Source organism: Symsagittifera roscoffensis, chromosome 1 (assembly GCF_963678635.1).
Source record: "Symsagittifera roscoffensis chromosome 1, txSymRosc1.1, whole genome shotgun sequence".
Taxonomy (NCBI): Eukaryota; Metazoa; Xenacoelomorpha; order Acoela; family Convolutidae; genus Symsagittifera; species Symsagittifera roscoffensis.
Window position 1 is genome coordinate 69670655 of NC_087062.1, and position 26578 is coordinate 69697232.

Below are 26578 nucleotides of genomic sequence, written 5' to 3' on the forward strand. Positions count from 1 at the left end.
AATTTATAGTATAAAGTTGAATATATTTTTTGATGTCATCCAGTATTGTTTTCCAGGATAAATTACTTGCAACTGGAAACTCTTCGAACCTGGGTAACAACTTCTCTAAAGTTGAACTTTTGGAAAAGCGAATCGAACTCATGATGATGATGAGGCAACATGATTGTGTCCTAGTCAGTCCAGCCCCAAGTCCAAACAAAAAGTTAAAGGCAAATCCTTCAACCTGACAGCCGTTTATGCCAACCACTGAATATTGCTCAAAAAAATCTTCTGCTCCCTAGCGACCGCATTTAACGTGTTATTTTTCTCTCGATTATTCGAACATGAAACAATAACATTCGATGTGGAGTCCACTTTCTTCCAAATTCTGTGTAAATACGCCTTTTCAACTCCTTCGCGGCGCGCAGTTATCACTTTGAGTGACCGTCAAAGTGACTTTATGATGATAATTTATAACTTACGTCATTGAATGACGTTATGATGATGATTATGATTATACTGTAATTTTTTTTCAGTACTGCTTGTACTGACACTGTCAAAAAAACATAGCTTAAAACTCTTACTATGAGCCTCATGAGAAACATTTCCAATTGAAGTGTTTGCAAACAATTTGTTTTCTTTTCATTTAATAGAGAGAAAAAATTGATTGCCAATTTTCGGATTTGAAAAAAGTTACATTGTCAAGGTTTGAAGATTATGAAACTTTAATTGATCACATTCACGCGAAAACACTGAAACTTTGAACTAGTTGAACTAATAAAAATAATGGGGTTTTGACTGTTCTAAGTTGTGTGAAAAAAGAGTCCGGTAGTCTTCTTCACTTGCGTAGTGGCCTGTGCACGTTTGAACGTTGCATCGTAAGTTGAAACTTGTGAATTCACGGTGTTCTGTAATCCTTAAATACTTTATAAGTGTATCATGACCATTGTCTTTTTGTGCGGGCAAAACATCCCACCTGCTACCCAACACAGAATCCCAAGATTTGTGGCAGCCTCGAATTCCTTCGGATATTGCTGCACTAAATTTGACCACTTCCTTTTGGGATTCTGTCGAAAAACCCATTATTTGTCTTGTTAGTTTGGTCACGGGTCCAAGATTGAAAGTGATGGAGTTTTTGTCCCTAGCCAGTCCAACAGCACGTTTCAAGGCGGAAAACACCGCAAACGATAAATTGATTGGATGTTCAATTGCATTGAAGTCACACGTTTCATGCTGAAATGTTACAAAATTAGTCACGTGCCAAAATCCTGTACTTTTGAATAAAAGTATTTGAGTTTTTGAAAACGATAAAAATTGTACGCATTAGCCTGTTTTCACGTGCCAAAATCCTGTACTTTTGAACAAGTATTTCAGTTTTTGAAAACGATAAAAAAATTGTAGGCTTTAGCCTGTGATAAAATTTGGCAATGTTTTGTCATTTGACACTGGATTCCGGGCCTTATGGCGAAAGGTTTGAACAAGAATTCCTAGTTTTATTTCTCAGTCGTAAGCATTGTTAAATTTCATGGAATCGGGGACAATAAAAATTCGGAATGTTTCATTAAAAAAACTTTACCTTGAGGTAGTCTTCACAAGCTAGCTGAACCAAGAGTGCAGGCATCCTTATAGAAATGTCCTCGTTATTTAAGCATGTCAACTGTGCAAAGGCCTTTTTTGTCCTTCCTTCAAACTCCAAGCTGTCTACTCTGCAATTTTCCCCTCCATAGAAAGCAGTTGATCCAACCTGAGAAACAAAGAATTGAATTTTTATACAAAATATTTTGATCGGGCGCTGAGACATATATTCCTAACTTTATGACATTTGAAAAAATTGCGGCACACACTTCCAATGCTTGTAATTATTTTGTTAACAAACCTTGAGGACACCGTTGGAACAAGGGACAAAGGTCAAAGGCACTAAGTCTTCTGTGGCTTCGAGAAGTGTCAGCATGTCAATTTCTTTTTCGTCTTTTTTAGCTCTTTTGTAGGATTACGTTGATGATCCTGAACCTCACATGGCTCCAAAACTAAAGTAGCCGTGTCACAAAAAGTTGTCTGAAACAATTCACGATTTCAAACAGATTATGAATGAAGTTAAAATATGTTTTTCAATTTCAGCTATCCAAAAAAACTTCTTTTGAAGTTGAACTTCTTTCCGAGTGATGTTTTGAAAGATGTTTTTCAAAGCGAATAAGTACCTCAGATGTAAGCGTATCTTCACAGAGCCCTTGATTTCGAAGTTGATTGTATTTTACAACCAATATGTTAGCCTCTGGTTCTTCTCGGGGGTTTTCATCGTGCTCCGAGTCCAAAATTCTCAATGTACATTCCCGTTTGAAAGGATCGTTGTACAGTACAACCCCTGTCATCAGAATGCATTTGTCAACGCAATCTGTTTCACAAGCAGCACAGAAAAAAACATCTGTATTGCGAGTTAAGCGTCTTGGGTTGAACAGAAGTGGATCTTTTTTGTTTCTTCTTTTAGCCCTATCTGGCTCTTCAACAACTTTGATTGTCTTTCTTATTTTCCAATGTTTCATCCTCCGATTGTCGCGAAGGTCTTCTGGAATTGTTATCTGTACGGGTGGACCCTTCCATTCAGTCCATTTGACACTCACACCCCAGTTACTAATGAAACCCAGTATTCTAGCGGCTTCCCAAATGTACGTCACTTCATCAAGAACTTGAACTTCTTCTTTTTCCTTGAACAATGATGGAAGCATCTTGTATGAGCGATTTTATCTAAATGAATAATATTTAGTACAATCATTGTACTCATGATGAGTAATTGTCATGATGAGTATATTTTTTAACAACCAATTTAAACCTTTATATTTAACCGCATAAAACGACTATTGAAACCATAATTGAAGTTCAATTGGTGTTCAATTGGTACTCAAATTGGTTGTGATAATATGCCATTTTATACTATCTTATATTATTGCAGTAATTCAGCAATTAAGAGTCAATTATATACTGTATAATATAATATAGTATAATATGGCATATTATCACAACCAATTTGAGTACCAATTGAACACCAATTGAACTTCAATTATTGAAAAATACTATTATTAGTAAGTTGTTAGTAACACCTTTCGATTCTGCAATCCTTTCTAGTCACTTCTCATTTCATTCCAAGTTTCGTTAACCTGAACTATGGACTCCGAACTTCCTGCTGTGAATACTGCGCAACTTGAAACTCCTGTTTTCCATAGAGATCATAATGAACCTCCATCTAGTCAACAGTCTGTTACTAACAGATGTAGTACATCTCGGAGTTTCGACCAAAATTTTGCACAGCACCCATCTGTGGAAGTTCCTTTAGGAACCCCCATCCGACCTATGCCCTATGCTGAACCTTGTACAATTATTACAGATGTTAATCATAATGACAATACTTACCACACATTGGAGACTCCGCAGCAAGTGTCTTCTCGAAGTGAAGGGTATTCAAACTTCATTAGCCCAATGCCAGTGGTGTACCCACACTTTGATCCCGCGTTTTTTCATAGAAATCAAATTGCCAGCCAGCCCACTGATCATCATGATGATTACACTGCCAATGGAACAGAACTCAGTCGTTTTTTTTCTCAACCTTCAGAATCAACTCCTTCAAACCAGCATTCATCAACAACTTTGTCATGGGAAATACCTCTGTTCACGCCGCAGTCGGCGACTGCCACTCAGGCTGGCAGTTCAAGTACAGAGCCTCCGACTGATTCTTCATCTGAGAATATGGCAAAACGAGTTATTCCAACGAACAATGACTCGCAAACCGAGGTAAGATTCCTTTTGCTGCTCAAACCGTGAAGAGTTGGAAACTTTCAGCTAATGTTTTTGTTCACTTTTGTAGTTCAACTAAAAGTTTTTGTTTTGAGTTTAGATAGCTGCAAAACTTGCACGCGTTCAAGAACAACTTGAAGCTGCTTCGTCCAAAGACGACCAAAATGAACATTGCGAGAGGCAAGAAATCGAAACACTTGTTAAAGAGCACTTGGATGCTTTCCAAGAATCGGATTTTTTAACCCATAAACAACGTGTTTCGTTATTTCAACTTGTGACAGCCTTCTTATACTGTTATGTCGTGCCATCAATGCTAGAAAAAACCATAAGCTGCATGTCTGTTCATGCAGTTGCACAAGCGTTTGTGGTATTGTCAGATGAGGACGATACTTGTATAACGGTTTCAATTGAACCAAGTGAAAGTGAGTCATCTTGAATTTTTTCCGTATAACTTTTTTTCAAAATTGTGCAACTGTTTGTTTAGTGTCTACTGAACGTTCGAATCACATTTTGCCGCGATGGCTCGTACAGGGTTTGAAACTTTATCACACTGAAGTTCGACCACATTTCTTACCTCAGAGTGTCCCGGAAGAAAAGATTTCTTTCACCCGATCTTTCCCTGAGCAACCAATCCAAGTCAAAACAGAACTTTTTTTTGTGAACTCCAGTGGAAACACCAAGTTTCGTGTGAATAGAATTGCCGCCACAGTTTCTGACATGGTACGTTTAAACTTTTAACTTATAAGTCTGTGGAAGTTGAACTTCCTAATATGATTTGAACACAACGGGGAATTCGTTCTAGAAGGATCTGTTTAGATTTCTGCTCAAATGCAGCCTGCTGAGCGACCAAAGACATTGCTCGATCGTCAAGTGGCAAAATTCATGCCTTTGTCAAAAGATCCTGCCTTTCAACTGGTGAAACACAAAACGCAGGAAATTCACAAGGTGCTACTTTGATTTTCCAAGAGTTTTTTTAATTTAAGAAACGTTTCGACTCGGAAACCTTCGGAAAGTTTCGACTGTTTCAGCTGATTTGCACTTCACAGTTTTTTTATACAGTATCACAATTTATCAATTGGATGTATGAAACAATACGCTCACGTTTTTCCAGATTGTCAATCACACCTACAAAGATGTTGAAAAAGCTGTGCGATGTAGACAAGATCAACAAAGATACATAAGACAGACAATTAGAGCACAAGCTTTTGTGAAACAGTATCCAAACTTTGTTGTATCGGAGACGCGCGTGTCGGGTTTTTTCCAGCGAAACAAATGGGAAACTCATCACGACCTAAAGAAAGCCATGTCCCAAATCGCCATGCTGCAGAAAGAGAAAAGCAAGCGACAACAAAAGCCGCTTTCTGATTCCAGCGGCATTAGTAATAAAGGCACTGGAAACTTTCTTTCATTGGAAGCACAAACGCTTCTGGCCCACAGATGTGATACGCAAGAATGGGTTGGCATTTGTGATGTTGTTTTCCCTACCTTCGGAAGAGGTAATCTTGCGTTTCTTGAAAACGTTGACGACAAGTTTCCAAAACTTTCAAAAATTTCTTTTTCAAAAAAATTTCTTTTTTGATTCAAACGTTATAGTTTAAAGTTTTAAAAAGTCATAAAGTTTTCAACCAATACAGTTTTTTGAATTCCATTGAAAAATGCCATGTAACTGTGTTACATAATATAGAGTTGAACTTTAAATGTTGAACATTTTCTGATTCAGGCGTTGTCAGCACACAGGCCTTCCAGAAGGATGATATTATCATGGACTACCATGGGGTTGCTGTGACAGATAAAACATATCAAGATTTGATAAGGAACCGTTCTGTTCCGACTGAATTTGTGCTGGAAATTGGCGCGCCTGTGAAGCGTTTCATCGATGCTTCTTCAGAAGTGTGTGTTGAACATCCAACCAACCGCTGTCTTGGTCGACTGGCTAATCACAGCACGCTAAACTCCAAGAAGAATTTGGATGCGAATATGAAGATCATAGAAGTTGTTCTTAATGCCTTCGATCCGCCAAAACGATTAGCTGTATTCAAAGTCCGAAGAAACATTGAGCCTTTCGAACAGCTACGGTACGATTATGGCGATAAAGTTGCTCGATACATGTTCAACATGTGAGGTTCACAAGCTCAGCTTTTTTACCTTAGAAACTTTTCAAGTTGTGTTACACCCATTCAATGGAAGTTCCATATATTTTATGTTCAACATCCTGTATGTTACATACGTGTAGTTACTACTAGTAGTAGTTCAAACATTTGCACCCACAACTTTTTTCATCGAAGTACATGTACAGTATTTCGGCACGCTCGAAATTACTAATTACTTAGTAACTAATTAGTTAGTAGTTATAACTAAGTTTGATCAAACGATTGTACCCACAACTTTTTTCATCGGAATACAGTATTTTAGCACGTATATTATAGTTGCAGTTATAATAACTTGTAGGACAAACTAAACAAAAAAGATGGAATAAAATTGCTTAAAAACTGTAAACTTCTGCCAGATTAATTCAAAAATATAAAAGTCTTGGATTCCATGCCATTTTTCTCACTGGATTCCAACGTCTTGGATTCCATGGTTATAGTGTATTGAATTTATCAACTATTTGTTTAGCAACTATTTGTTTAGTGGTTGAGTAAAAATGGCTCGGATTCCGGGACCATGTCCTGGATTCCGAATTCAAGTAATTGTTCGCTATACCATGGATTCCGGGATTTTGCCAATTTTCGGTGGTTTAATTGATTGTCCCGGATTCCGGGATTTTGCGTATATGCCTGTTCGTGCCGCCATGCGAGTATTTGAACGCGGAATCCATGGCATGTGCATGTAATATCATTTGAATTCGGAATCCATGTACACTAATAGTCAAATCTGACTATTGAAATAACACGGATTGGCGACGTAATGAAAAACCAAAATCAAAAACTTAGTATTCCCATGAACCGTCAGCATACCCACAACACATTAACACATTAACAACCTCAAAAAATCTGTCGACGTATTTTTTGGTTGTCAAAACTGAAGAAACATTCAGTAGCCGAGACCAGAAGCTAGTGGAAACTACCGATTTGTAACGACAACCTTTTCGGACAAAAAAATACCACCGAGAAAATCCGCTTCTGCAATGATCGCTAACTTAGTAGAACTGATGAAAAAAAAACAACAATGAACACATCAATATGAATTAACTAGCCACACAGTGTCCTGAAAAATGAAAAAAAAAATTGTACCACAAAAGATCGCATCAAGAACAAACACAAAAAATGACAAATTTCAGAATCATAAAAACCAAAATCAAAATATAGTACTCCCATGAACCACCAGCATGTCCACAACGCTTTAACAAACCAAAAAAAATGTCGCAGTGTAATTTTTTGGTTGTCAAAACTGAAGAAACATTCAGTAGCCAGGACCAGAAGCTAGTGGAAACAACCATTTTGTGACGACAACTTTTTTCGAAAAAAAAATCACCACAGCGCATATCCGCTTCTGAAACGATCGCTAACCCAGTAGAACTAATGAATGGAACAACAATGAACACATCAAGATTACTTAACTAGCCACACAGTGTCCTGAAAAATGAAAAAAAAACTTGTACAACAAAAGATCGCATCAAGAACAAACACAAAAAAGACATATTTCAGAAACATAAAAACCAAAACCAAAAACGTAGTATTCCCATGAACCGTCAGCATACCCACAACGCATTAACACAATAACAACCCCAAAAAATCTGTCGATGTATTTTTTGGTTGTCAAAACTGAAGAAACATTCAGTAGCCGAGACCAGAAGCTAGTGGAAACTACCGATTTGTAACGACAACCTTTTCCGACAAAATAATACCAAAGAGCAAATCCGCTTCAATGGAAGTTCCATATATTTTATGTTCCACATCCTGTATGTTACATACGTGTAGTTACTACTAGTAGTAGTTCAAACATTTGCACCCACAACTTTTTTCATCGAAGTACATGTACAGTATTTCGGCACGCTCGAAATTACTAATTACTTAGTAACTAATTAGTTAGTAGTTATAACTAAGTTTGATCAAACGATTGTACCCACAACTTTTTTCATCGGAATACAGTATTTTAGCACGTATATTATAGTTGCAGTTATAATAACTTGTAGGACAAACTAAACAAAAAAGATGGAATAAAATTGCTTAAAAACTGTAAACTTCTGCCAGATTAATTCAAAAATATAAAAGTCTTGGATTCCATGCCATTTTTCTCACTGGATTCCAACGTCTTGGATTCCATGGTTATAGTGTATTGAATTTATCAACTATTTGTTTAGCAACTATTTGTTTAGTGGTTGAGTAAAAATGGCTCGGATTCCGGGACCATGTCCTGGATTCCGAATTCAAGTAATTGTTCGCTATACCATGGATTCCGGGATTTTGCCAATTTTCGGTGGTTTAATTGATTGTCCCGGATTCCGGGATTTTGCGTATATGCCTGTTCGTGCCGCCATGCGAGTATTTGAACGCGGAATCCATGGCATGTGCATGTAATATCATTTGAATTCGGAATCCATGTACACTAATAGTCAAATCTGACTATTGAAATAACACGGATTGGCGACGTAATGAAAAACCAAAATCAAAAACTTAGTATTCCCATGAACCGTCAGCATACCCACAACACATTAACACATTAACAACCTCAAAAAATCTGTCGACGTATTTTTTGGTTGTCAAAACTGAAGAAACATTCAGTAGCCGAGACCAGAAGCTAGTGGAAACTACCGATTTGTAACGACAACCTTTTCGGACAAAAAAATACCACCGAGAAAATCCGCTTCTGCAATGATCGCTAACTTAGTAGAACTGATGAAAAAAAACAACAATGAACACATCAATATGACTTAACTAGCCACACAGTGTCCTGAAAAATGAAAAAAAAAATTGTACCACAAAAGATCGCATCAAGAACAAACACAAAAAATGACAAATTTCAGAATCATAAAAATCAAAATCAAAATATAGTACTCCCATGAACCACCAGCATGTCCACAACGCATTAACACAATAACAACCCCAAAAAATCTGTCGATGTATTTTTTGGTTGTCAAAACTGAAGAAACATTCAGTAGCCAGGACCAGAAGCTAGTGGAAACAACCATTTTGTGACGACAACTTTTTTCGAAAAAAAAATCACCACAGCGCATATCCGCTTCTGAAACGATCGCTAACCCAGTAGAACTAATGAATGGAACAACAATGAACACATCAAGATGACTTAACTAGCCACACAGTGTCCTGAAAAATGAAAAAAAAAACTTGTACCACAAAATATCGCATCAAGAACAAACACAAAAAAGACATATTTCAGAAACTTAGAAACCAAAATCAAAAACTTAGTATTCCCATGAACCGTCAGCATACCCACAACGCATTAACACATTAACAACCCCAAAAAATCTGTCGATGTATTTTTTGGTTGTCAAAACTGAAGAAACATTCAGTAGCCGAGACCAGAAGCTAGTGGAAACTACCGATTTGTAACGACAACCTTTTCGGACAAAAAAGTACCAGAGAGCAAATCCGCTTCTGCAACGATAGCTAACCCAGTAGAACTAATGAATGGAACAACAATGAACACATCAAGATTACTTAACTAGCCACACAGTGTCCTGAAAAATGAAAAAAAAACTTGTACCACAAAAGATCGCATCAAGAACAAACACAAAAAAGACATATTTCAGAAACATAAAAACCAAAACCAAAAACGTAGTATTCCCATGAACCGTCAGCATACCCACAACGCATTAACACAATAACAACCCCAAAAAATCTGTCGATGTATTTTTTGGTTGTCAAAACTGAAGAAACATTCAGTAGCCGAGACCAGAAGCTAGTGGAAACTACCGATTTGTAACGACAACCTTTTCCGACAAAATAATACCAAAGAGCAAATCCGCTTCTGCAACGATAACTAACCCAGTAGAACTAATGAATGGAACAACAATGAACACATCAAGATGACTTAACTAGCCACACAGTGTCCTGAAAAATGAAAAAAAAACTTGAACCACAAAATATCGCATTAAGAACAAACACAAAAAGACATATTTCAGAAACATAAAAACCAAAATCAAAAACTTATTAATCCCATGAACCGTCAGCATAACCACAACGCATTAACACATTAACAACCCCAAAAAATCTGTCGATGTATTTTTTGGTTGTCAAAACTGAAGAAACATTCAGTAGCCGAGACCAGAAGCTAGTGGAAACTACCGATTTGTAACGACAACCTTTTCGGACAAAAAAGTACCACCGAGAAAATCCGCTTCTGCAATGATCGCTAACTTAGTAGAACTGATGAAAAAACAACCCATAAACAACGTGTTTCGTTATTTCAACTTGTGACAGCCTTCTTATACTGTTATGTCGTGCCATCAATGCTAGAAAAAACCATAAGCTGCATGTCTGTTCATGCAGTTGCACAAGCGTTTGTGGTATTGTCAGATGAGGACGATACTTGTCTAACGGTTTCAATTGAACCAAGTGAAAGTGAGTCATCTTGAATTTCTTCCGTATAACTTTTTTTCAAAATTGTGAAACTGTTTGTTTAGTGTCTACTGAACGTTCGAATCACATTTTGCCGCGATGGCTCGTACAGGGTTTGAAACTTTATCACACTGAAGTTCGACCACATTTCTTACCTCAGAGTGTCCCGGAAGAAAATATTTCTTTCACCCGATCTTTCCCTGAGCAACCAATCCAAGTCAAAACAGAACTTTTTTTGTGAACTCCAGTGGAAACACCAAGTTTCGTGTGAATAGAATTGCCGCCACAGTTTCTGACATGGTACGTTTAAACTTTTAACTTATAAGTCTGTGGAAGTTGAACTTCCTAATATGATTTGAACACAACGGGGAATTCGTTCTAGAAGGATCTGTTTAGATTTCTGCTCAAATGCAGCCTGCTAAGCGACCCAAGACATTGCTCGATCGTCAAGTGGCAAAATTCATGCCTTTGTCAAAAGATCCTGCCTTTCAACTGGTGAAACACAAAACGCAGGAAATTCACAAGGTGCTACTTTGATTTTCCAAGAATTTTTTTATTTAAGAAACGTTTCGACTCGGAAACTTTCGGAAAGTTTCGACTGTTTCAGCTGATTTGTACTTCACAGTTTTTTTATACAGTATCACAATTTATCAATTGGATGTATGAAACAATACGCTCACGTTTTTCCAGATTGTCAATCACACCTACAAAGATGTTGAAAAAGCTGTGCGATGTAGACAAGATCAACAAAGATACATAAGACAGACAATTAGAGCACAAGCTTTTGTGAAACAGTATCCAAACTTTGTTGTATCGGAGACGCGCGTGTCGGGTTTTTTCCAGCGAAACAAATGGGAAACTCATCACGACCTAAAGAAAGCCATGTCCCAAATCGCCATGCTGCAGAAAGAGAAAAGCAAGCGACAACAAAAGCCGCTTTCTGATTCCAGCGGCATTAGTAATAAAGGCACTGGAAACTTTCTTTCATTGGAAGCACAAACGCTTCTGGCCCACAGATGTGATACGCAAGAATGGGTTGGCATTTGTGATGTTGTTTTCCCTACCTTCGGAAGAGGTAATCTTGCGTTTCTTGAAAACGTTGACGACAAGTTTCCAAAACTTTCAAAAATTTCTTTTTCAAAAAAATTTCTTTTTTGATTCAAACGTTATAGTTTAAAGTTTTAAAAAGTCATAAAGTTTTCAACCAATACAGTTTTTTGAATTCCATTGAAAAATGCCATGTAACTGTGTTACATAATATAGAGTTGAACTTTAAATGTTGAACATTTTCTGATTCAGGCGTTGTCAGCACACAGGCCTTCCAGAAGGATGATATTATCATGGACTACCATGGGGTTGCTGTGACAGATAAAACATATCAAGATTTGATAAGAAACCGTTCTGTTCCGACTGAATTTGTGCTGGAAATTGGCGCGCCTGTGAAGCGTTTCATCGATGCTTCTTCAGAAGTGTGTGTTGAACATCCAACCAACCGCTGTCTTGGTCGACTGGCTAATCACAGCACGCTAAACTCCAAGAAGAATTTGGATGCGAATATGAAGATCATAGAAGTTGTTCTTAATGCCTTCGATCCGCCAAAACGATTAGCTGTATTCAAAGTCCGAAGAAACATTGAGCCTTTCGAACAGCTACGGTACGATTATGGCGATAAAGTTGCTCGATACATGTTCAACATGTGAGGTTCACAAGCTCAGCTTTTTTACCTTAGAAACTTTTCAAGTTGTGTTACACCCATTCAATGGAAGTTCCATATATTTTATGTTCAACATCCTGTATGTTACATACGTGTAGTTACTACTAGTAGTAGTTCAAACATTTGCACCCACAACTTTTTTCATCGAAGTACATGTACAGTATTTCGGCACGCTCGAAATTACTAATTACTTAGTAACTAATTAGTTAGTAGTTATAACTAAGTTTGATCAAACGATTGTACCCACAACTTTTTTCATCGGAATACAGTATTTTAGCACGTATATTATAGTTGCAGTTATAATAACTTGTAGGACAAACTAAACAAAAAAGATGGAATAAAATTGCTTAAAAACTGTAAACTTCTGCCAGATTAATTCAAAAATATAAAAGTCTTGGATTCCATGCCATTTTTCTCACTGGATTCCAACGTCTTGGATTCCATGGTTATAGTGTATTGAATTTATCAACTATTTGTTTAGCAACTATTTGTTTAGTGGTTGAGTAAAAATGGCTCGGATTCCGGGACCATGTCCTGGATTCCGAATTCAAGTAATTGTTCGCTATACCATGGATTCCGGGATTTTGCCAATTTTCGGTGGTTTAATTGATTGTCCCGGATTCCGGGATTTTGCGTATATGCCTGTTCGTGCCGCCATGCGAGTATTTGAACGCGGAATCCATGGCATGTGCATGTAATATCATTTGAATTCGGAATCCATGTACACTAATAGTCAAATCTGACTATTGAAATAACACGGATTGGCGACGTAATGAAAAACCAAAATCAAAAACTTAGTATTCCCATGAACCGTCAGCATACCCACAACACATTAACACATTAACAACCTCAAAAAATCTGTCGACGTATTTTTTGGTTGTCAAAACTGAAGAAACATTCAGTAGCCGAGACCAGAAGCTAGTGGAAACTACCGATTTGTAACGACAACCTTTTCGGACAAAAAAGTACCACCGAGAAAATCCGCTTCTGCAATGATCGCTAACTTAGTAGAACTGATGAAAAAACAACCCATAAACAACGTGTTTCGTTATTTCAACTTGTGACAGCCTTCTTATACTGTTATGTCGTGCCATCAATGCTAGAAAAAACCATAAGCTGCATGTCTGTTCATGCAGTTGCACAAGCGTTTGTGGTATTGTCAGATGAGGACGATACTTGTCTAACGGTTTCAATTGAACCAAGTGAAAGTGAGTCATCTTGAATTTCTTCCGTATAACTTTTTTTCAAAATTGTGAAACTGTTTGTTTAGTGTCTACTGAACGTTCGAATCACATTTTGCCGCGATGGCTCGTACAGGGTTTGAAACTTTATCACACTGAAGTTCGACCACATTTCTTACCTCAGAGTGTCCCGGAAGAAAATATTTCTTTCACCCGATCTTTCCCTGAGCAACCAATCCAAGTCAAAACAGAACTTTTTTTGTGAACTCCAGTGGAAACACCAAGTTTCGTGTGAATAGAATTGCCGCCACAGTTTCTGACATGGTACGTTTAAACTTTTAACTTATAAGTCTGTGGAAGTTGAACTTCCTAATATGATTTGAACACAACGGGGAATTCGTTCTAGAAGGATCTGTTTAGATTTCTGCTCAAATGCAGCCTGCTAAGCGACCCAAGACATTGCTCGATCGTCAAGTGGCAAAATTCATGCCTTTGTCAAAAGATCCTGCCTTTCAACTGGTGAAACACAAAACGCAGGAAATTCACAAGGTGCTACTTTGATTTTCCAAGAATTTTTTTATTTAAGAAACGTTTCGACTCGGAAACTTTCGGAAAGTTTCGACTGTTTCAGCTGATTTGTACTTCACAGTTTTTTTATACAGTATCACAATTTATCAATTGGATGTATGAAACAATACGCTCACGTTTTTCCAGATTGTCAATCACACCTACAAAGATGTTGAAAAAGCTGTGCGATGTAGACAAGATCAACAAAGATACATAAGACAGACAATTAGAGCACAAGCTTTTGTGAAACAGTATCCAAACTTTGTTGTATCGGAGACGCGCGTGTCGGGTTTTTTCCAGCGAAACAAATGGGAAACTCATCACGACCTAAAGAAAGCCATGTCCCAAATCGCCATGCTGCAGAAAGAGAAAAGCAAGCGACAACAAAAGCCGCTTTCTGATTCCAGCGGCATTAGTAATAAAGGCACTGGAAACTTTCTTTCATTGGACGCACAAACGCTTCTGGCCCACAGATGTGATACGCAAGAATGGGTTGGCATTTGTGATGTTGTTTTCCCTACCTTCGGAAGAGGTAATCTTGCGTTTCTTGAAAACGTTGACGACAAGTTTCCAAAACTTTCAAAAATTTCTTTTTCAAAAAAATTTCTTTTTTGATTCAAACGTTATAGTTTAAAGTTTTAAAAAGTCATAAAGTTTTCAACCAATACAGTTTTTTGAATTCCATTGAAAAATGCCATGTAACTGTGTTACATAATATAGAGTTGAACTTTAAATGTTGAACATTTTCTGATTCAGGCGTTGTCAGCACACAGGCCTTCCAGAAGGATGATATTATCATGGACTACCATGGGGTTGCTGTGACAGATAAAACATATCAAGATTTGATAAGGAACCGTTCTGTTCCGACTGAATTTGTGCTGGAAATTGGCGCGCCTGTGAAGCGTTTCATCGATGCTTCTTCAGAAGTGTGTGTTGAACATCCAACCAACCGCTGTCTTGGTCGACTGGCTAATCACAGCACGCTAAACTCCAAGAAGAATTTGGATGCGAATATGAAGATCATAGAAGTTGTTCTTAATGCCTTCGATCCGCCAAAACGATTAGCTGTATTCAAAGTCCGAAGAAACATTGAGCCTTTCGAACAGCTACGGTACGATTATGGCGATAAAGTTGCTCGATACATGTTCAACATGTGAGGTTCACAAGCTCAGCTTTTTTACCTTAGAAACTTTTCAAGTTGTGTTACACCCATTCAATGGAAGTTCCATATATTTTATGTTCAACATCCTGTATGTTACATACGTGTAGTTACTACTAGTAGTAGTTCAAACATTTGCACCCACAACTTTTTTCATCGAAGTACATGTACAGTATTTCGGCACGCTCGAAATTACTAATTACTTAGTAACTAATTAGTTAGTAGTTATAACTAAGTTTGATCAAACGATTGTACCCACAACTTTTTTCATCGGAATACAGTATTTTAGCACGTATATTATAGTTGCAGTTATAATAACTTGTAGGACAAACTAAACAAAAAAGATGGAATAAAATTGCTTAAAAACTGTAAACTTCTGCCAGATTAATTCAAAAATATAAAAGTCTTGGATTCCATGCCATTTTTCTCACTGGATTCCAACGTCTTGGATTCCATGGTTATAGTGTATTGAATTTATCAACTATTTGTTTAGCAACTATTTGTTTAGTGGTTGAGTAAAAATGGCTCGGATTCCGGGACCATGTCCTGGATTCCGAATTCAAGTAATTGTTCGCTATACCATGGATTCCGAGATTTTGCCAATTTTCGGTGGTTTAATTGATTGTCCCGGATTCCGGGATTTTGCGTATATGCCTGTTCGTGCCGCCATGCGAGTATTTGAACGCGGAATCCATGGCATGTGCATGTAATATCATTTGAATTCGGAATCCATGTACACTAATAGTCAAATCTGACTATTGAAATAACACGGATTGGCGACGTAATGAAAAACCAAAATCAAAAACTTAGTATTTCCATGAACCGTCAGCATACCCACAACACATTAACACATTAACAACCCCAAAAAATCTGTCGACGTATTTTTTGGTTGTCAAAACTGAAGAAACATTCAGTAGCCGAGACCAGAAGCTAGTGGAAACTACCGATTTGTAACGACAACCTTTTCGGACAAAAAAATACCACCGAGAAAATCCGCTTCTGCAATGATCGCTAACTTAGTAGAACTGATGAAAAAAAACAACAATGAACACATCAATATGACTTAACTAGCCACACAGTGTCCTGAAAAATGAAAAAAAAAAATTGTACCACAAAAGATCGCATCAAGAACAAACACAAAAAATGACAAATTTCAGAATCATAAAAACCAAAATCAAAATATAGTACTCCCATGAACCACCAGCATGTCCACAACGCTTTAACAAACCAAAAAAAATGTCGCAGTGTATTTTTTTGGTTGTCAAAACTGAAGAAACATTCAGTAGCCAGGACCAGAAGCTAGTGGAAACAACCATTTTGTGACGACAACTTTTTTCGAAAAAAAAATCACCACAGCGCATATCCGCTTCTGCAACGATCGCTAACCCAGTAGAACTAATGAATGGAACAACAATGAACACATCAAGATGACTTAACTAGCCACACAGTGTCCTGAAAAATGAAAAAAAAAACTTGTACCACAAAATATCGCATCAAGAACAAACAGAAAAAAGACATATTTCAGAAACTTAGAAACCAAAATCAAAAACTTAGTATTCCCATGAACCGTCAGCATACCCACAACGCATTAACACATTAACAACCCCAAAAAATCTGTCGATGTATTTTTTGGTTGTCAAAACTGAAGAAACATTCAGTAGCCGAGACCAGAAGCTAGTGGAAACTACCGATTTGTAACGACAACCTTTTCGGACAAAAAAGTACCAGAGAGCAAATCCGCTTCTGCAACGATCGCTAACCCAGTAGAACTAATGAATGGAACAACAATGAACACATCAAGATGACTTAACTAGCCACACAGTGTCCTGAAAAATGAAAAAAAAACTTGTACCACAAAATATCGCATCAAGAACAAACACAAAAAAGACATATTTCAGAAACTTAGAAACCAAAATCAAAAACTTAGTATTCCCATGAACCGTCAGCATACCCACAACGCATTAACATATTAACAACCCCAAAAAATCTGTCGATGTATTTTTTGGTTGTCAAAACTGAAGAAACATTCAGTAGCCGAGACCAGAAGCTAGTGGAAACTACCGATTTGTAACGACAACCTTTTCGGACAAAAAAGTACCAGAGAGCAAATCCGCTTCTGCAACGATAGCTAACCCAGTAGAACTAATGAATGGAACAACAATGAACACATCAAGATTACTTAACTAGCCACACAGTGTCCTGAAAAATGAAAAAAAAAACTTGTACCACAAAAGATCGCATCAAGAACAAACACAAAAAAGACATACTTCAGAAACATAAAAACCAAAACCAAAAACGTAGTATTCCCATGAACCGTCAGCATACCCACAACGCATTAACACAATAACAACCCCAAAAAATCTGTCGATGTATTTTTTGGTTGTCAAAACTGAAGAAACATTCAGTAGCCGAGACCAGAAGCTAGTGGAAACTACCGATTTGTAACGACATCCTTTTCCGACAAAATAATACCAAAGAGCAAATCCGCTTCTGCAACGATAGCTAACCCAGTAGAACTAATGAATGGAACAACAATGAACACATCAAGATGACTTAACTAGCCACACAGTGTCCTGAAAAATGAAAAAAAAACTTGAACCACAAAATATCGCATTAAGAACAAACACAAAAAGACATATTTCAGAAACATAAAAACCAAAATCAAAAACTTATTAATCCCATGAACCGTCAGCATAACCACAACGCGTTAACACATTAACAACCCCAAAAAATCTGTCGATGTATTTTTTGGTTGTCAAAACTGAAGAAACATTCAGTAGCCGAGACCAGAAGCTAGTGGAAACTACCGATTTGTAACGACAACCTTTTCGGACAAAAAAGTACCACCGAGAAAATCCGCTTCTGCAATGATCGCTAACTTAGTAGAACTGATGAAAAAACAACAATGAACACATCAATATGACTTAACTAGCCACACAGTGTCCTGAAAAATGAACAAAAATTTGTACCACAAAAGATCGCATCAAGAACAAACACAAAAATGACAAATTTCAGAATCATAAAAACCAAAATCGAAATATAGTACTCCCATGAACCACCAGCATGTCCACAAAGCTTTAACAAACCAAAAAAAGTCGCAGTGTATTTTTTTGGTTGTCAAAACTGAAGAAACATTCAGTAGCCAGGACCAGAAGCTAGTGGAAACAACCATTTTGTAACGACAACTTTTATCGAAAAAAAAAATCACCACAGCGCATATCCGCTTCTGCAACGATCGCTAACCCAGTAGAACTAATGAATGGAACGATAATGAACACATCAAGATGACTTAACTAGCCACACAGTGTCCTGAAAAATGAAAAAAAAAACTTGTACCACAAAAGATCGCATCAAGAACAAACACAAAAAAGACATATTTCAGAAACACAAAAACCAAAATCAAAAACTTGGTATTCCCATGAACCGTCAGCATACCCACAACGCATTAACACATTAACAACCCCAAAAAATCTGTCGATGTATTTTTTGGTTGTCAAAACTGAAGAAACATTCAGTAGCCGAGACCAGAAGCTAGTGGAAACTACCGATTTGTAACGACAACCTTTTCGGACAAAAAAGTACCACCGAGAAAATCCGCTTCTGCAATGATCGCTAACTTAGTAGAACTGATGAAAAAACAACAATGAACACATCAATATGACTTAACTAGCCACACAGTGTCCTGAAAAATGAAAAAAAATTGTACCACAAAAGATCGCATCAAGAACAAACACAAAAAATGACAAATTTCAGAATCATAAAAACCAAAATCGAAATATAGTAATCCCATGAACCACCAGCATGTCCACAAAGCTTTAACAAACCAAAAAAAAGTCGCAGTGTATTTTTTTGGTTGTCAAAACTGAAGAAACATTCAGTAGCCAGGAACAGAAGCTAGTGGAAACAACCATTTTGTAACGACAACTTTTTTCGAAAAAAAAATCACCACAGCGCATATCCGCTTCTGCAACGATCGCTAACCCAGTAGAACTAATGAATGGAACAACAATGAACACATCAAGATGACTTAACTAGCCACACAGTGTCCTGAAAAATGAAAAAAAAAAACTTGTACCACAAAAGATCGCATCAAGAACAAACACAAAAAAGACATATTTCAGAAACACAAAAACCAAAGACAAAAAATTAGTATTCCCATGAACCGTCAGCATACCCACAACGCATTAACACATTAACAACCCCAAAAAATCTTTCGATGTATTTTTTGGTTGTCAAACCTGAAGAAACATTCAGTAGCTGAGACCAGAAGCTAGTGGAAACTAACGATTTGTAACGACAACCTTTTCGGACAAAAAAGTACCACCGAGAAAATCCGCTTCTGCAATGATCGCTAACTTTGTAGAACTGATGAAAAAACAACAATGAACACATCAATATGACGTAACTAGCCACACAGTGCCTGAAAAATGAAAAAAAATTGTACCACAAAAGATCGCATCAAGAACAAACACAAAAAATGACAAATTTCAGAATCATGAAAACCAAAATTGAAATATAGTACTCCCCTGAACCGCCAGCATGTCCAGAAAGCTTTAACAAACCAAAAAAAAGTCGCAGTGTATTTTTTTGGTTGTCAAAACTGAAGAAACATTCAGTAGCCAGGACCAGAAGCTAGTGGAAACAACCATTTTGTAACGACAACTTTTTTCGAAAAAAAATCACCACAGCGCATATCCGCTTCTGCAACGATCGCTAACCCAGTAGAACTAATGAATGGAACAACAATGAACACATGAAGATGACTTAACTAGCCACACAGTGTCCTGAAAAATGAAAAAAAAAACTTGTACCACAAAATATCGCATCAAGAACAAACACAAAAAAGACATATTTCAGAAACACAAAAACCAAAATCAAAAACTTAGTATTCCCATGAACCGTCAGCATACCCACAACGCATTGACACATTAACAACCTCTAAAAATCTGTCGATGTATTTTTTGGTTGTCAAAACTGAAGAAACCTTCAGTAGCCGAGACCAGAAGCCAGTGGAAACTACCGATTTGTAACGACAACCTTTTCGGACAAAAAAGTACCACCGAGAAAATCCGCTTCTGCAATGATCTCTAACTTAGTAGAACTGATGAAAAAAACAACAATGAACACATCAAGATGACTTAACTAGCCACACAGTGTCTTGAAAAATGAAAAAAGTTTGTACCACAAAAGATCGCATCAAGAACAAACACAAAAAAAGACATCTTTCAGAAACATAAAGAGCAAAATCAAAAACTTAGTACTTCCATGAGCCGTCAGCATACCCACAACGCATTAACATTTTATCAACCCCAAAAAATCTGTCGATGTAATTTTTGGTTGTCAAAACTGAAGAAACATTCAGTAGCCGAGACCAGAAGCTAGTGGAAACTACCGATTTGTAACGACAACCTTTTCGGACAAAAAAGTACCACCGACAAAATCCGCTTCTGCAAAGATCGCTTACTTGGTAGAACTGATGAAAAAAACAACAATGAACACATCAATATGACTTAACTAGCCACACGGTGTCCTGAAAAATGAAAAAAAAATTGTACCACAAAAGATCGCATCAAGAACAAACACAAAAAATGACAAATTTCAGAATCATAAAAACCAAAATCAAAATATAGTACTCCCATGAACCACCAGCATGTCCACTACGCTTTAACAAACCAAAAAAAATGTCGCAGTGTATTTTTTGGTTGTCAAAACTGAAGAAACATTCAGTACTCAGGACCAGAAGCTAGTGGAAACTACCATTTTGTAACGACAACTTTTTTTCGAAAAAAAATCACCACAGCGCATATCCGCTTCTGCAACGATCGCTAACCCAGTAGAACTAATGAATGGAACAACAATGAACACATCAAGATGACTTAACTAGCCACAAAGTGTCCTGAAAAATGAAAAAAAAACTTGTACCACAAAAGATCGCATCAAGAACAAACACAAAAAAGACATATTTCAGAATCACAAAAACCAAAATCAAAATATAGTGTCCAAAACGTTTGAAACAACCAAAAAAAATGTTGCAGTGTATTTTTTTGGTTGTCAAAACTGAAGGAACATTCAGTAGCCAGGACCAGAAGCTAATGGAAACAACCATTTTGTAACGACAACTTTTTGTCGAAAAAAAAAATCGCCACTGCGCATATCCGCTTCTGCAACGATCGCTAACCCAGTAGAATTGAGGAATGGAACAACAATGAACTCATCAAGATGACTCAACTAGCCACACAATGTCCTGGAAAATGAAAAAATTTGTACCACAAAAGATCGCATCAAGGATAAACACAAAAAATGACATAATTCAGAAACAGAGAGACCAAAATTGAAAACTTAGCACTCCCATGAAATGTCAGCAAACCCACAACGCACTAACACCCCAAAAAGCAGCGCTGCCTATTTTAAAGATGTCAAAACTGAAGAAGCATTCAGTAACCAAGACCAGAAGCTAGTGGAAACTACCAATTTGTGACGACAACTTTCTTCCTACAAAAATAACCACAGCTCAAATCCGCTGCTGCAACGATCGCTAACCCATTAGGATTGATGATTGGAACAACAAAAAACTCATCAAGACTTCTTGACTAGCCACACACTGTCCTGGAAAATGAAAAAATTTGTACCACAAAAAATCGCATCAAGAACAAACACAAAAGACATATTTCAGAAACATAAAGTCCAAAATCGAAAACTTCGTACTTTAATGAACTGTCAGCAAACCCACAACGCATTAACAAGCCAAAAAATGTCGCAGTTTATTTTTCAAAGATGTCAAAACTGAAGAAACATTCAGTAGCCAAGACCAGAAGCTAGTGGAAACTACCAATTTGTGACGACAACTTTATTCGGACAAAAAATCCCCACACCGCAAATCCGCTTCTGCAACGATCGCTAATCTAGTAGAATTGATGATTGGAACACCAACGAACTCATCAAGACTTCTTAACTAGCCACACACTGTCCTGGAAAAAGAAAAATTTTGTACCACAAAAAATCGCATCAAGGATGAACACAAAAAAAGACATATTTCAGAAACACGAAAACCAAAATCAAAACAAGCCCAGAACTCCCATGAGTCTTCAGCATACCCACAACGCATTAACAAACCAAAAAAGCAGCGCTGCCGATTTCAAAGATGTCAAAACTGAAGAAGCATTCAGTAACCAAGACCAGAAGCTAGTGGAAACTACCAATTTGTGACGACAACTTTCTTGGGACAAAAAATCACCACAGCGCAAATCCGCTTCTGCAACGATCGCTAACCCAGTGAAATTGATGATTGGAACAATAATGAACTCACAAAGACTTCTTAAAACTAGCCACACACTGTCCTGGAATATGAAAAAATTTGTACCACAAATGATCGCATCAAGAACAAACACAAAAAAGACATATTTCAGAAACACAAAGACCAAAATCAAAAACTTAGTACTCCCATGAATTGTCAGCAAACCCACAACGCATTAACAACCCAAAAATTGTCGCTGTGTATTTCAAAGCTGTCAAACCTGAAGAAACAATCAGCAGCCAAGACCAGAAGCTAGTAGAAACTACCAATTTATGACAACTTTCTTCGGACAAAAAATCGCCACAGCGCAAATCCGCTTCTGCAACGATCGCTTACCTAGTAGAATTGATGATTGGAACAACAAGGAACTCATCAAGACTTCTTAACTAGCCACACACTGTCCTGGAATATGAAAAAAAATGTACCACAAAAAATCGCATCAAGGATGAACACAAAAAAGACATATTTCAGAAACATAAGTACCAAAATCCAAAACCCAAAAGTCCCATGAACAGTCAGCATACCGACAACGCAATAACAAACCAAAAAAGCAGCGCTGCGTATTTCAAAGATGTCAAAACTGAAGAAGCATTCAGTAATCACGACCAGAAGCTAGTGGAAACTACCAATTTGTGACGACAACTTTCTTCGGACAAAAATCACCACAGCGCAAATCCGCTGCTGCAACGATCACTAAACCAATAGAGTTGATGATTGGAAAAACAAAAACTCATCAAGACTTCTTAACTAGCCACACACTGTCCTGGAAAATTAAAAAATTTGAACCACAAAAGATCGCATCAAAAACAAACACAAAAGACATATTTCAGAAAGATAAAGACCAAAATCGAAAACTTAGTACTACAATGAACTGTCAGCAAACCCACAACGCATTAACAAGCCAAAAAAATGTCGCTGTGTATTTCAAAGATGTCAAAACTGAAGAAACATTCAGTAGCCAAGACCAGAAGCTATTGGAAACTACCAATTTGTGACGACAAATTTCTTCGGACAAAAAATCACCACAGCGCAAATCCGCTTATGCAACGATAGCTAATCTAGTAGAATTGATGATTGGATCACCAATGAACTAATCAAGACTTCTTAACTAGCCACACACTGTCCTGGAAAATGAAAAAAAAATTTGTACCACCAAAAATCGCATCAAGGATGAACACAAAAAGACATATTTCAGAAACATAAATACCAAAATCCAAAACCCAGAAGTCCCATGAACAGTCAGCATACCGACAACGCAACAACAAACCAAAAAAGCAGCGCTGCGTATTTCAAAGATGTCAAAACTGAAGAAGCATTCAGTAATCACGACCAGAAGCTAGTGGAAACTACCAATTTGTGACGACAACTTTCTTCGGACAAAAATCACCACAGCGCAAATCCACTGCTGCAACGATCACTAAACCAATAGAGTTGATGATTGGAAAAACAAAAAACTCATCAAGACTTCTTAACTAGCCACACACTGTCCTGGAAAATGAAAAAATTTGAACCACAAAAGATCGCATCAAGAACAAACACAAAAGACATATTTCAGAAAGATAAAGACCAAAATCGAAAACTTAGTACTACAATGAACTGTCAGCACACCCACAACGCATTAACAAGCCAAAAAAATGTCGTTGTGTATTTCAAAGATGTCAAAACTGAAGAAACATTCAGTAGCCAAGACCAGAAGCTATTGGAAACTACCAATTTGTGACGACAAATTTCTTCGGACAAAAAATCATCACAGCGCAAATCCGCTTCTGCAACGATAGCTAATCTAGTAGAATTGATGATTGGATCACCAATGAACTAATCAAGACTTCTTAACTAGCCACACACTGTCCTGGAAAATGAAAAAAAATTTGTACCACCAAAAATCGCATCAAGGATGAACACAAAAAGACATATTTCAGAAACATAAATACCAAAATCCAAAACCCAGAAGTCCCATGAACAGTCAACATACCCAAAACGCACTAACAAACCAAAAAAGCAGCGCTGCCTATTTCAAAGATGTCAAAACTGAAGAAGCATTCAGTAACCAAGACCAGAAGCAAGTGGAAACTACCAATTTGTGACTACAACTTTCTTCGGACAAAAAATCCCCACAGCGCAAATATGCTTCTGCAATGATCGCTAATCCAGTGAAATTGATGGTTGGAACAATAATGAACTCATCAAGACTTCTTAACTAGCCACACACTGTCCTGGAATACGAAAAAATTTGTACCACAAAAGATCGCATCAAGAACAAACACAAAAAAGATATATTTCAGAAACATCAGAACCAAAATCAAAAACTTAGTACTCCCATGAAATGTCAGGAAACCAACAATGCATTCACAACCCAAAAAACTGTCCCTGTGTATTTTAAAGATGTCAAAACTGAAGAAACATTCAATAGCCAAGACCCGAAGCTAGTGGAAACTACCAATTTGTTACGACAACTTTCTTCGGACAAAAAATCACCACAGCGCAAATCCGCTTCTGCAACGATCACTAAACCAATAGAGTTGATGATTGGAAAAACAAAAAACTCATCAAGACTTCTTAACTAGCCACACACTGTCCTGGAAAATGAAAAAATTTGAACCACAAAAGATCGCATCAAGAACAAACACAAAAGACATATTTCAGAAAGATAAAGACCAAAATCGAAAACTTAGTACTACAATGAACTGTCACCAAACCCACAACGCATTAACAAGCCAAAAAAATGTCGCTGTGTATTTCAAAGATGTCAAAACTGAAGAAACATTCAGTAGCCAAGACCAGAAGCTATTGGAAACTACCAATTTGTGACGACAAATTTCTTCGGACAAAAAATCACCACAGCGCAAATCCGCTTCTGCAACGATAGCTAATCTAGTAGAATTGATGATTGGATCACCAATGAACTAATCAAGACTTCTTAACTAGCCACACACTGTCCTGGAAAATGAAAAAAAATTTGTACCACCAAAAATCGCATCAAGGATGAACACAAAAAGACATATTTCAGAAACATAAATACCAAAATCCAAAACCCAGAAGTCCCATGAACAGTCAGCAAACCCAAAACGCACTAACAAACCAAAAAAGCAGCGCTGCCTATTTCAAAGATGTCAAAACAAAAGAAGCATTCAGTAACCAAGACCAGAAGCAAGTGGAAACTACCAATTTGTGACTACAACTTTCTTCGGACAAAAAATCCCCACAGCGCAAAAATGCTTCTGCAACGATCGCTAATCTAGTAGAATTGATGATTGGATCACCAATGAACTAATCAAGACTTCTTAACTAGCCACACACTGTCCTGGAAAATGAAAAAAAATTTGTACCACCAAAAATCGCATCAAGGATGAACACAAAAAGACATATTTCAGAAACATAAATACCAAAATCCAAAACCCAGAAGTCCCATGAACAGTCAGCAAACCCAAAACGCACTAACAAACCAAAAAAGCAGCGCTGCCTATTTCAAAGATGTCAAAACAAAAGAAACATTCAGTAGCCAAGACCAGAAGCTATTGGAAACTACCAATTTGTGACGACAAATTTCTTCGGACAAAAAATCACCACAGCGCAAATCTGCTTCTGCAACGATAGCTAATCTAGTAGAATTGATGATTGGATCACCAATGAACTAATCAAGACTTCTTAACTAGCCACACACTGTCCTGGAAAATGAAAAAAAATTTGTACCACCAAAAATCGCATCAAGGATGAACACAAAAAGACATATTTCAGAAACATAAATACCAAAATCCAAAACCCAGAAGTCCCATGAACAGTCAGCAAACCCAAAACGCACTAACAAACCAAAAAAGCAGCGCTGCCTATTTCAAAGATGTCAAAACAAAAGAAGCATTCAGTAACCAAGACCAGAAGCAAGTGGAAACTACCAATTTGTGACTACAACTTTCTTCGGACAAAAAATCCCCACAGCGCAAAAATGCTTCTGCAACGATCGCTAATCCAGTGAAATTGATGATTGGAACAAAAATGAACTCATCAAGACTTCTTAACTAGCCACACACTGTCCTGGAAAATGAAAAAAAATTTGTACCACCAAAAATCGCATCAAGGATGAACACAAAAAGACATATTTCAGAAACATAAATACCAAAATCCAAAACCCAGAAGTCCCATGAACAGTCAGCAAACCCAAAAAGCACTAACAAACCAAAAAAGCAGCGCTGCCTATTTCAAAGATGTCAAAACAAAAGAAACATTCAGTAGCCAAGACCAGAAGCTATTGGAAACTACCAATTTGTGACGACAAATTTCTTCGGACAAAAAATCACCACAGCGCAAATCCGCTTCTGCAACGATAGCTAATCTAGTAGAATTGATGATTGGATCACCAATGAACTAATCAAGACTTCTTAA

General features: G+C 37.2%; 2 protein-coding genes across 2 annotated transcripts in view; both read left to right on the forward strand.

Moving 5' to 3' along the window:
* Window positions 1-26578, forward strand: part of LOC134848302 (uncharacterized) — a 386969-nt gene that overhangs the window by 63961 nt on the left and 296430 nt on the right. The window lies entirely within an intron of this gene.
* Window positions 14088-14905, forward strand: LOC134839552 (N-lysine methyltransferase KMT5A-like). The gene is made up of 2 exons (XM_063855145.1): window positions 14088-14280; window positions 14505-14905. Exons 1-2 carry the CDS (start codon window positions 14088-14090, stop codon window positions 14903-14905), a joined length of 594 nt encoding a protein of 197 aa, XP_063711215.1.

Coding starts and splice junctions, on each gene's coding strand:
- LOC134839552 (XM_063855145.1), top strand. CDS start 14,088: ATGTCCCAAATCGCCATGCTGCAGAAAGAGAAAAGCAAGCGACAACAA. Junction 14,281..14,504: donor TTTCCCTACCTTCGGAAGAG/GTAATCTTGCGT, acceptor TTTCTGATTCAG/GCGTTGTCAGCACACAGGCC.